Source organism: Ictalurus furcatus, chromosome 10, assembly GCF_023375685.1.
Source record: "Ictalurus furcatus strain D&B chromosome 10, Billie_1.0, whole genome shotgun sequence".
Taxonomy (NCBI): domain Eukaryota; kingdom Metazoa; phylum Chordata; class Actinopteri; order Siluriformes; family Ictaluridae; genus Ictalurus; species Ictalurus furcatus.
This window is the reverse complement of record NC_071264.1, coordinates 2,761,215-2,774,692: the sequence shown is the minus strand read 5'-3', so window position 1 is coordinate 2,774,692 and position 13,478 is coordinate 2,761,215. Positions and strand designations below refer to the sequence as shown.

Here is a 13,478-nt window from a genome sequence, read left to right as displayed (position 1 = left end):
TGGTGGAATTTGAGGTACGCTTGGGATCACTGTCCTGTTGGAAGGTCCAATGACGCCCAAACTTCAGCTTCCTCACAGACGACATGATGTTTTCTCCTAGGATTTCCTGATACTTCAATGAATCCATCTCGCCTTCCACACGCTGCAGGTTTCCAGTGCCAGAGGATGCAAAGCAGCCCCAGAGCATCACCGAGCCTCCACCATGCTCGACTGTGGTCAGAGTGTTCTTTCTTCATTCTTCTTCCTCCAGACATACCGCTGATCCATCGTGCAGAAAAGTTCCAGTTTTGTTTCATTGCTCCACAGAACAGAATCCCAAAACTTCTGTGGATTATTTATATGATTTTGAGCAGCTTTTCTTGTGCTTTTGGGTCAGTAGCGGTGTACATCGTGGAGTTCTGGCATGGAAACTTTCTGTGTTTAGTACGAGCCTTACTGTGCTCACTGAAACCTCAGTGCCTTGAAGTCTTGCTGCAGGTCTCTTGCAGTCACTCGAGGGTTTTTCACAACCTGCCTTGTCAGAAATCTGATTGCAGCCGTTGATAGCTTCCTTTTTCTGCCCCGTCCAGGTATTTCATATATTTTCTACCCCTAGCCAGTTCAGGTATTTCATGTGTTCCAGCTCAAGCACACCTGGTGCTGCTAATGAAGCCCTTGATAGTTGTATCAGGTATGCTTGAGACAACACCTGTTTTGTATATTTGTGCTGTTGTGAGGGATTCTATTCAGGAGGGTGAATAATTTTAAGACTGAGAAATCATTATAAGTTGCATTTTCAGTTGAATTTGGGGAAACCACTTGAAGCATTTGTTGTCTTGAACTATTTCACTCGCTTTTGTTTGATCTGTTCATCACAAACAACTGAAAGTCTTTAAATTTTATATAAATAAAACTGATTTGCAATGACGGTTGAATCATTTTGATTGCAACTTACCTACTATTATGAACTCAGCAAAAAAAGAAACGTCCTCTCACATTCAACTGCTTTTATTTCCAGCAAATTTCTTAACGTGTAAATATTTGTTTTAACATAAAAATATTCAACAACTGAGACATAAACTGAAGAAAATTCACAGACGTTTGAGGAACAGAAATGGAATAATGAGTCCCTGAATAAAGCGGAGGTCGATATCAGAAGGAACAGTCAGTATCTGGTGTCCTCCAGCTGCTTTAAGTACTACAGTGCATCTCATCCTCATGGACTGCACCAGATTGGTCAGTTCTTGCTGTGAGATGTTCCCCCACTCTTCCACCAAGGTTCTCGATCACGTCTGGGGGAACACATGGTTGGTTACATGTAATTTTCCACTGCAAGTGTGATCAGCTGGTGTCTTAGGCGTCTTACATTACAGACATCTGGCCACATCTGCAGTCCTCATGGCTCCCTGCAGCAGGTCTATGGCATGTTCACGCAGGTGAGCAGGAACCCTAGGCATCTTCCAGTGTTTTTCACAGTCAGTAGAAGGGTCTCTTTAGTGTCCTAACTTATTGTGCCTTTAATTAAGTTAATCTAGCCCTATTTAATAATTTAACAGTAATCACAAACCATTATCAGTTTAATGTTACAATTTATTGACTTTTTTTTTTTTTTTACAAAAACATAAAATATGCACACACACATGCGTTCGTTTAAATTATACACAAGTCTACAGCCTTTAATAAAAAATATCTATGTGAAATATAAGTAAACGTAACGCAACATTCTTGGTATAAAATATCCATACAAAAATATTTGTACAAAATACTGTACAGTTCCAAAAACGCTGTGCAACACAGCAAGAACATAAAACCACATGTGTGCTGATTATGAGATCTCACACACACACACACACACACACACACACACACACAGAGTGTTTTATAATGATGGTTACGAAACCATGATCTCATCCTCCGAGTCAGAAGAGTCAGAGTGTTTGCTCGATGGGGAGGACATGGGACACGAGTGTGAGTACTCGGACTTAGGTGACGGGTACGAGCGTGTAGTATGTACACTCCTCACTCCATCCTCCTCGTCCCCTTCCTCATGGAGTAATGGTTTATCCTGCACGTCACTCAGGTCAGGATGAGGGTTGGTCCGCGTGGGCAGCGTCTGCTCCCTGCAGCCTCCGGACGACAGCAGCTCACGCTCCTTAGAGTTCCTCCACTTCATTCGCCGGTTCTGAAACCAGATCTTCACCTGCACACAGAAAACAAAGGGAGAAATCAAGCTCTACATGTCCTTCTATTATACGCACCCACCAGCCACTTTAATAGGAACACCTGTACCTCTTTACATTCACTGGCATCAGTGCAATACAAAAAATAATGCACAGACTGGTCAAGAGCAAGAGCTAATCTTCACATCAAACATCAGTATGTGGGGAAAACGTGATCTTGGTGACGTTGACTGTGGAGTGGTTGTTGCATGGAGCACACGGATGTGCTGGACTGAGTCTCTAGAATGGTGTGAAAAACAAAAAACAAAACATCCGCTCCAGTGAGCTGGTGTGTGTGAGGGCAGAAACACCATGTTGATGAGAGAGAGGTCAGAGGAGAAACACCAGGCTGGTTCATTCCACCTTGTCTGGCAAAAAGTAATAAAATTACCTGAGAATCTTTAAGGCCCAGTTTGGTGGCGAGCTTTTTCCGGTCAGGTTTGCTGATGTACTTTTGTTTTTGGAACATTTTCTCCAGAGCTTTACGCTGCACGTCAGAGAACACAGCCCTGCGCAGCATCCCTCTCCTCGGCTTCCCTCTGGAGGCCAACGGCCATGAGAACGTCCCAGGGACTGGGACCACAGAGGACGATCCTGTACACCAATAAACATAAAAAAAGGGGTTATGTGTAACTGTGTATCATCAATTAACTATACAACACATCCAATTCAGTGTGTCAGAGACAGAGGGGTTAATAAATGATCATAATTATGATGATGATGATGGTGATGGTGATGATGATGATGATGATAATGATGATGATGATGATGGTGATGATGATGATGATGATGATGAAGGTGATGATGATGATGATGATGATGATGATGGTGATGATGATGATGATGATGATGGTGATGATGAAGGTGATGATGATGATGGTGATGATGATGATGATGATGGTGATGATGATGGTGATGATGATGGTGATGATGATGATGATGATGATGATGGTGATGATGATGATGATGATGATGATGATGATGAAGGTGATGATGATGATGGTGATGATGATGATGGTGATGATGATGATGATGGTGATGATGGTAATGATGATGATGATGGTGATGATGGTGATGATGATGAAGGTGATGATGATGATGATGGTGATGATGATGATGATGATGATGATGATGAAGGTGATGATGATGATGATGGTGATGATGATGATGATGGTGATGATGATGGTGATGATGATGATGATGAAGGTGATGATGATGATGATGATGATGAAGGTGATGATGATGGTGATGATGATGATGATGATGATGATGATGAAGGTGATGATGATGATGATGGTGATGATGATGATGATGGTGATGATGATGATGATGATGATGATGAAGGTGATGATGATGGTGATGATGATGATGATGGTGATGATTATGATGATAATGGTGATGATGGTAATGATGATGATGATGATGATGGTGATGATGATGGTGATGATGATGATGATGATGATGATGATGATGATGATGAAGGTGATGATGATGATGGTGATGATGATGATGATGGTGATGAAGGTGATGATGATGATGATGATGATGATGATGAAGGTGATGATGATGATGGTGATGATGATGATGATGGTGATGATGGTAATGATGATGATGATGATGATGATGATGAAGGTGATGATGATGATGATGATGATGATGGTGATGATGGTAATGATGATGATGATGGTGATGATGATGGTGATGATGATGATGATTGTGCTGTTAGTAGCCTCGTTTTCCCTGAGAAGTCAATGCTGTCAAGCACCCTAACCCTAACCCAAGTCTTCTATAACCTCTTCCCTCTGTCTTTCTCTTTTTCCTTCTCTGTCTGTCTTCTGGAGTGAGAAAGACACGCGGTGACTAATTAGCACATGAGCGCTGCTCTGTGTATTTGTATGTTAAGCAGGAGGCGCGTTCAGCCGCGCGCACACACACACACACAGACACACACACACACACACACACACACACACACAGAGAGAGAGCTTAATAAAGCGTGAAACGGTAACTGTGTCCTAATGAAGTGGTGGAGAAAAGCGCCGCGCACACGCGGACACAAAGCCCTAGAGACTATTTACTAATCTCCGCTCTCAGACATGGACGAGCCGCGGGGACGCGTCAGGACACCGGGGACGCTCAGGGCCTCCAAGCGTTTTCATTAGTCGAACACGAGAAAGGCTTGTGGGTGAAAAGAGACGCAGTTTATTATTCACCCTGAAGAAAAGAGCAGCCCTCAAAGGCCTTTTCTTCCTTAGACTTTAAAAAAAAAGGAGCCATGTGAAGGGCTGAAGCTGAAGTGCACACTCCACCTTAATGACACTTGAAGACAGACAGCGCCAGGTTTCTGTTCAACAAAAAGTTACTTTATGCTCATTTCATTCTTATCTAGCAGTCAATTCACAATAAATCATGGAAATGTATACGTTTATAAATAAATACTTTATTTCTTTATTCTAATTAGCTGCATTATCAGTCTAGTCAGATGTATAAACCTTATATAAGCTTAGACTATTACTTTAATTTGTAAAAAAAAGTTTGTATACTGATATATACATAATGTCTGATCATGATAACTTAAACCATTTTAACATCATTTTGCTCTGGCTCTGTAATTCATTTTAATTTTTTAAATGGTTGTAGAAAATGATTTATGAAAAACCATGTTGAAAAATAAAGTTTCATCATTATCACCTTCATCTCATCATCATCATCATCATCTTCGTCTCCTCATCATCATCACCATCATCATCATCATCATCATCATCATCATCACCTTCATCTCATCATCATCTCATCATCACCATCATCATCATCACCATCACCATTATCACCATCATCATCATCACCATCACCATCATCATCATCATCACCTTCATCATCATCACCATCATCATCATCACCATCATCATCATCATCACCTTCATCATCATCACCACCATCACCATCATCACCTTCATCATCATCACCATCATCATCATCACCTTCATCATCATCACCATCATCACCATCATCATCATCATCATCATCACCACCTTCATCATCATCACCATCATCATCATCATCATCATCATCTCATCATCACCACCATCACCATCATCGCCATCACCATCATCATCATCATCACCTTCATCACCATCATCATCATCATCATCACCTTCATCTCATCATCATCTCATCATCACCACCATCATCACCATCACCATCATCATCATCACCAACATCATCATCATCATCATCATCACCATCATCATCATCATCACCTTCATCATCATCACCACCATCATCATCATCACCATCATCATCATCATCACCTTCATCATCATCATCACCTTCATCATCATCACCACCATCATCATCATCACCATCATCATCATCATCACCTTCATCATCATCACCACCATCATCACCATCATCATCATCATCACCTTCATCACCATCATCATCATCATCATCATCACCTTCATCTCATCATCATCTCATCATCACCACCATCATCATCACCATCACCATCACCATCATCACCATCATCATCATCACCAACATCATCATCATCATCATCATCATCACCATCACCATCATCACCATAATCACCATCACCATCATCACCATCATCATCATCACCATCACCACCACCATCATCATCATCATCATCATCATCATCACCTTCATCATCATCACCATCATCATCATCATCATCATCATCACCATCACCATCATCACCATCACCTTCATATCATCAACATCGCCATCATCATCATCATCACCTTCATCTCATCATCATCATCATCACCATCACCACCACCATTACCATCACCATCACCATCATCACCATCATCACCATCACCATCATCATCATCATCACCATCATCATCATCACCATCATCACCATCACCTTCATATCATCAACATCGCCATCATCATCATCATCACCTTCATCTCATCATCATCATCATCATCATCACCATCATCATCACCATCATCACCATCACCATCATCATCATCATCACCATCACCTTCATCTCATCATCATCATCATCACCATCACCATCATCATCATCATCATCATCACCATCATCATCAACATTGCCATCATCATCATCACCTTCATCTCATCATCATCATCATCATCACCATCATCATCATCACCATCATCGCCATCACCATCATCATCATCATCACCATCACCTTCATCACCACCATCACCATTACCATCATCATCACCTTCATCATCATCATCACTATCATCTTCATCATCACCATCATCATCAACATCGCCATCACCATCATCATCATCATCATCATCATCACCATCATCATCATCACCATCATCGCCATCACCATCATCATCATCATCACCATCACCTTCATCACCACCATCACCATTACCATCATCATCATCACCATCATCATCATCATCACCATCACCACTATCATCATCACCATCATCATCATCATCACCATCATCATCATCATCATCATCATCACCACTATCATCATCACCATCATCATCATCATCATCATCATCATCATCACCATCACCATCATCGCCATCACCATCATCATCAGCATCATCATCATCACCATCACCATCATCACAATTATCATCATCACCATCACCTTCATCACCACCATCACCATTACCATCATCATCACCTTCATCATCATCGCCATCATCATCACCACCATCATCATCATCATCATCACCATCATCATCATCACCATCATCACCATCATCACCTTCATCATCATCACCATCATCATAATCATCATCACCATCACCACTATCATCATCACCATCATCATCATCATCATCATCACCATCATCACCATCTTCATCATCATCACCATCATCACCATCTTCATCATCATCATCACCATCATCATCACCATCGTCATCATCATCATCACCATCATCATCACCATCATCATCATCATCATCACCATCACCACTATCATCATCACCATCATCATCATCATCATCATCACCATCATCACCATCATCATCACCATCATCATCATCATCATCACCACCATCATCATCACCATCATCATCACCATCATCATCATCACCATCATCATCATCATCACCATCATCATCATCACCATCATCATCATCATCACCATCATCATCATCACCACCATCATCATCACCATCATCATCATCATCACCATCACCACTATCATCATCACCATCATCATCATCATCATCATCACCATCATCACCATCATCATCACCATCATCATCATCATCATCACCATCATCATCATCATCATCATCATCACCATCATCATCATCATCATCACATCATCATCATCATCATCACCATCATCATCATCATCATCACCACCATCATCATCACCATCATCATCACCATCATCATCATCACCATCATCATCATCATCATCACCATCATCATCATCATCATCACCATCATCATCATCACCACCATCATCATCACCATCATCATCACCATCATCATCATCACCATCATCATCATCATCATCACCATCATCATCATCATCATCACCATCATCATCATCATCATCACCACCATCATCATCACCATCATCATCACCATCATCATCATCACCATCATCATCATCATCATCACCATCATCATCATCACCATCATCATCACCATCATCATCATCACCATCATCATCATCATCATCATCATCATTAGCATCATCATCAGTTGCTTGTGTTTGAGTAACAGAGTTGATTAATATTTTTAAGTGTATTTTTTCTTCACGTTGCAGTTTATAGTTTATTAGACCACAGCGCTGATCAATTCTCAAATTCTCAAAAATATAACTTTGAATCATTAAAACGTTCTTTACTTTCATGCGTATTTTAATAATAATAAAAATTAATTACACTAATTTTAAAAAGTATTATTTACTCAGAGTTATTTATGGATTACGATGGCTATAAAGTTACTAATTGTGCAATTATGCAAAATGTGCAACTTTTAGTTACATAAACATTTTATTTACAAGAGCTTTGAGAGAAAACCTTAATAAAATCAGATCAATTTGTTCAAGAGCGTCCGTGCGTGCGTGTGTGTGTGTGTGTGTGTGTGTGTGTGTGTGTGTGTGTGTGTGTGCGTTTGCATATGTGTGTGTGTGCAAGCAGATCTGTCATGCATTTTACGAAATTTCTTTGGACAAATTGTAGTAATTGTAGTAATTAGACACACATTTGTGTCAGGGTGCTTTATATTTAGACTAAAGTGTGTACCTGTGATGTGTCATTTGTCTGTTACTCACCGGGGAAGTAAGACGAGCGAAGGAACGGGTAGAAGGATCCATCGAAATACGGAACAGTCAGGGCTTTAGGGTGAACTTCAGGAACGGGACGAGGAACTGACGCTAAACACGACATGAATATATACATCACATCATATGTAGGCTAATGTTTCTCTAAAACTCATCACAGTTATACACACACCTTACACCTGGTATGAAGTGCTGCAGTGATAATAATCCACGTGAAGCATGATATTACTTTAATAATAAGTTAATAAGGTGTTCATTAAACCACGTGAGAGCCACTTTACATTCACTTTAAACACTATACGCTTTAAAAGTTGCAATACTTGCAACAATGCCGGACTTACGTCGTACAAGTCAGTTAAGATAACACTTTCTTAATTATAATTCTTAAGATTAATTGCTTTCTTCCAAAATTCTCAGGATTAATTCCACACACAGCACCAAGAGTTCATTTGAACACAGCTCATAGCTTATAAAGGCTGATATATTATCATTTTCAATTGAATCGTAATTATTAACTTTTTTTTTCTTCAAAAATTTTCATTTTCTATTTACATTTAAACAACAACAAACAAACAAAAACAAAATTGCTACAGCAGTAATTGATCATGAAGGAGTATGCTTGTATGGACATTTGGAAAGTTTGTAATAGCGCAAAATTTAAACAAACTCCATGTGAATATCACAATTTTCAATTAAGAAAATAAATCAACTCTAGCCTATAAAAAAAATCAATCAAACAAATAAATAAATAACTTACGTTTTTTGGGGGGGTGTGCCAGGATGGCATTAACACCGAATTTGAGGTGTGTCGGATCTTTGCTCGGAGTTTTTGGAGAAGAAAATCCAATCACGGGAGGCTCGGATGGAGTGACGGTGGAGGAAAGAGGGGAAGAAGAAGAAGAAGAAGAAGAAGAAGAAGAAGAAGAACTGATGCGCAACAGATCCTCCACCAGAAAGCCGGAGCGAGAGCGCAACGCGGAGTGCGCGTGGAAAGTGTGCGGCGTCGGGGAATGAAACGCAGCCGTGGGATGCACCAAACTCGGGTACATGGCCACGAGACCGGGCATCATCGTCATCATGATGGAAAGCAGAGGACAGGATGCGTGACTGCGAGAGCGAGAGAGAGAGAGCGAGAGAGAGAGAGAGAGAGTCCTCCTGATGTGCTAATCAGTGTGTGCAGCAGTGAGTCCGGCTAGACTTTTATACGCGCTGAGAGGCTTCAGGGAGTGACACAGGCAACAAAAGGAGCTCACATAAAGAGAATAAAAAGGGGATGAAGTGAATGAAGAGCTCCAATTGAGCCGCTTTCACACGGAGGACACACACACGCGCACACACACACACACACACACACGCACGAGAGAGCAGATTTCTGACTGGATTAGACACATCAATTTTACACTCTCTAAAATGCGCACATTAATGTTTCATTTAACTCAGGGGTGCATTAACATCTGAGCGCGTTAAACACAGTACAGTTAACACCTGGAAGAGTGAGATTCAAATAAAACACTCCCTTTCGAATGGTTGACTTTAATAGTGTTCACACTGCGCGCTATTCCTGTGAAATAAAGGAGTGGAAAAAAAGACATTGCAAACGAATGAACACAAATACAAACCCTGTGCTGCATTAACATGCCTGTAATGTTTGTTTAACACCCGGTTTCCCAGCACTTATTATTATTATTATTATTATTATTATTATTATCTGCTATGACTGCTGTCCAACATGATATCTGTGACTGACATCCTGTTCATTTTCAGGCGAGTTGTAACCAGTTTAACCAGTTTAACCAGTTTGAGCTACAGAAACACACAGTTAAAGCTGACTATGAGTGAGAAGTTAATCAAAACATTTTTGCAAATTGTGTTCATTGCATGGAAAAAAAACTTTCAAACTTTTCTTTGTTTGTTTAAACAGAGTGTTTCAGGAAAGAAAGAAGGAAAGAAAAAACCCTCAGTGTTTCCAGTACTGAAAATGCTTATTATCAGAACTTTAACATTTACAATGATTCAATTTATCCAAAACATTTTGACCCCAAACAACCTTTAGTTAAGGTATTAATCCAATCTGAGCACAGAGTGAACACTATGAAAGTTCAGAATCGTCCATATAAGGATGTTTATGTACTTAAAAAAAATAATAAAATACAATCAATCAAATCTACATGATTTCTTTAAGATGTTTATGCTTATATGTATATCTTTATACATCCATGTAAGTCCCTTTAACACACTTCTTTTTCATCTCAACTTCAACGAAATCCCACAATTTGATCCCCTTCTAGTCTTCAAGCCAAGAAACCTATAATCATCAACAACAACAACAATAACAAACAACACGTCTTTCATTAACGAAACCTATTAAGCAATCACAATTTGTGACTGCTCAAATGATCCTTGATTAGATTTCATTTGATTTATTCGAATATGCCCAAATTTGTTCAGATTCACAAAGAATAATTAATAACACTGGTCGCAGATGGGATTTATAATCATACAAATATTTATAGAATAAAACTGAGTGCATTGTTTTCTCAAAACATTCTGAAATAGCCATAAATCCAGGTTTAAATATATGATCCAGATATAGAGCAATAAATATAATATAATGCTATAAAATAATGCTCTTTATTATAATATACTAGATATTTAATTTACAGTAGGCTATACTTATATTCAATTGAACAGTTTTGTTATATATAACTAGGCTATATATATATATATATATATATATATATATATATATATATATATATATATATATTCTAGCTGATATGTTTGACATTTTTCTACAGAGATTATTTATAACTATAAACTAATATAAGCCTGTTTATTTCTCTATAACTTGTCTGCTCCCCCCTCCCCTCCCTCTCCCAGTATAAAAGACAGATTAAATCCCCATTTAAAAATCACTTATGCTTCCATTTGCTCAAATCCGATCCGCACTCTGTTACGGCTTTAAGCTCCTAAATGGATCTGTAACTGAATCGCTTTATAACAGATGTGTCCGATATATATATATATATATATATATATATATATATATATATATATATATATATATATATATATATATATATATATATATAAAGTCTTTATTCATTTCAGCAACATAGGGAGTAGAAGTGTGTGTGTGTATGTGTGTGTGTGTGTGTGTGTGTCTCATCCTGTTGGAGCGTGAAGTGTCACCCTCAGCTGCTGTGTTAGAAAATAAGCCTTAGTGCAATCTGTCCCACTTCACTCTAACCCTGGCCTTTATTCAGAATCTGTGAGACTTTTAAACTCATACGAAGCTCTTAAAACCTAAAATAATTCTCTTTAAACCCTTATTAACATTGAATTTAAACACACACACTCTCACACACACACACACACACACACACACACACACACAAACACACACACACACAATGTTAAAATGGATAATTGTTTAATAAACACGATTGTTTCAGCTGGACAGTATTTGAATGAAAAAACGGACCATGTTTATGATGCTCCATTAGTGTACACCAGAACTTTCAGTGTATTCACTTATGAATTAAACACAGCTGTTCGGTACTGTCGGTAAATAAACCCAGCCTTAGTGCCTTTACTGGATTCAATGAATGTAATGTAAATATAATGCAATTACAGCTGTAGTCTGTGTTTCTAAAAGTGGGTCTAAAAATGTGAGACCCTCAGGGGACATGAAGCACAGCCAAGGGTCTGTGATTTCTTCTTCTTCTTCTTCTTCTTCTTCTTCTTCTTTTATTTATTTATTTATTTATTTATTTAATATTATTGTTTAGTTTAATTGCAGTGCTGGAAAATTCCCAACCCGCCATTAACAACATCATTTATTGTTGCGTTCTTATAAAACCCTCAGCACATTCTGCATCAGATCATGTTCAGGCTGAAGATCACATAATTCGCTTCGTTTAAACGATAAAGACGAACATAAAGGAATAAAGATGGACGTATACGCTGTTACAATAATAAACAAAATAATAATAATAATAATAATAATAATAATAAATTTACAATAAAAATGTCTTTTGAGGTCAGTGTGATGATTTCGATCCGCATGATAAAAGGCTTGAAGCTTATCACCTAAAGAAACTAGATTACGCCTACTTTTCTGCGACAAGTGTTCACGTATTGTTCACTATACACACCGCGACACACACACACACACACACACCCACACACACACACACACGCCACGACACACATACTAAGAAATCTATAGAAATGTAAATTTTTCTTTTTTTTCCCACCCGATCTGTCTATATGAAACTGTTCATTTTAAACATACCGTATATAAGGATATTAAATGAAATATATTTACGTATATTAAATGCACAGAATATTTATATTTATACGCTAACTTTTTTTTTTCGTGTGGCCTGAACGCACCCCGGTGAACACCCGGAGAGGATTTGGAGCACTGCTCACACACCGAAGCGCCCTGACAGGCATTAAATCCATATTAACTCGGCGTTTAACATCGCCTGGGCATTCTTCTCCTCACACAAAGCGTTCAGTGTGTGTCGTCTCGCTGCACCTGTTCTCTGATATTCCTCACTGCAGGGATTAGAGAGTGGGGTTTCTCTCCCTCTCACTGACCCACACCGCTACGAGTGTGTGCGTCAGAAAGAAAAGAGTTTCAAAGAATAAAAAGAAGAAGAAGAAGAAGAGAAAAAAAAAACACTGGAAAGTTAAGCATCAAGGCTATTAAAGGAAAATTTGGCAGCGCGCATAACAGGTGCAGTCCTTAATCCTCCAAATACGCGTTTAATATTTCATTCGAAATGCATTTCTGCCTCTTTAGGCAGATCTTTTGTACGCACTGCGTATTTGAATGCAGTCACACACACACACACACACACACGAATTAACGGTAACATTTTATAACAGGCTTTAATAAATATTAAATGGTATGAATGAACTTACTATATTAATTCATCAGAATATATCATATAAACAGTAGGATTAAAAACTAATCACACAGAAAAAAGA

The 13,478-nt window shown here is 38.8% G+C and overlaps 1 protein-coding gene across 1 annotated transcript; it reads right to left on the bottom strand.

The window, feature by feature from the left end:
* Window positions 1-1,094: 1,094 nt before the first annotated feature.
* On the bottom strand, window positions 1,095-9,829 carry dbx1a (developing brain homeobox 1a). The gene is made up of 4 exons (XM_053634545.1): window positions 9,235-9,829; window positions 8,469-8,570; window positions 2,590-2,792; window positions 1,095-2,179 (listed from the first exon to the last, which is right to left on the bottom strand). The coding sequence occupies exons 1-4, from the start codon at window positions 9,551-9,553 to the stop codon at window positions 1,871-1,873; spliced, it is 933 nt and encodes a 310-aa protein (XP_053490520.1). The 5' UTR covers window positions 9,554-9,829; the 3' UTR covers window positions 1,095-1,870.
* Window positions 9,830-13,478: the final 3,649 nt, after the last annotated feature.

What these genes read in the sequence shown, in the direction of transcription:
- dbx1a (XM_053634545.1), bottom strand. Translation starts at nt 9,553, where the DNA reads ATGACGATGATGCCCGGTCTCGTGGCCATGTACCCGAGTTTGGTGCAT. An exon ending in GGCACACCCCCCCAAAAAAC is followed by an intron (nt 8,571 to 9,234) that starts GTAAGTTATTTA and finishes TGTCGTGTTTAG; the next exon opens with CGTCAGTTCCTCGTCCCGTT. An exon ending in TCGCTCGTCTTACTTCCCCG is followed by an intron (nt 2,793 to 8,468) that starts GTGAGTAACAGA and finishes ATTGGTGTACAG; the next exon opens with GATCGTCCTCTGTGGTCCCA.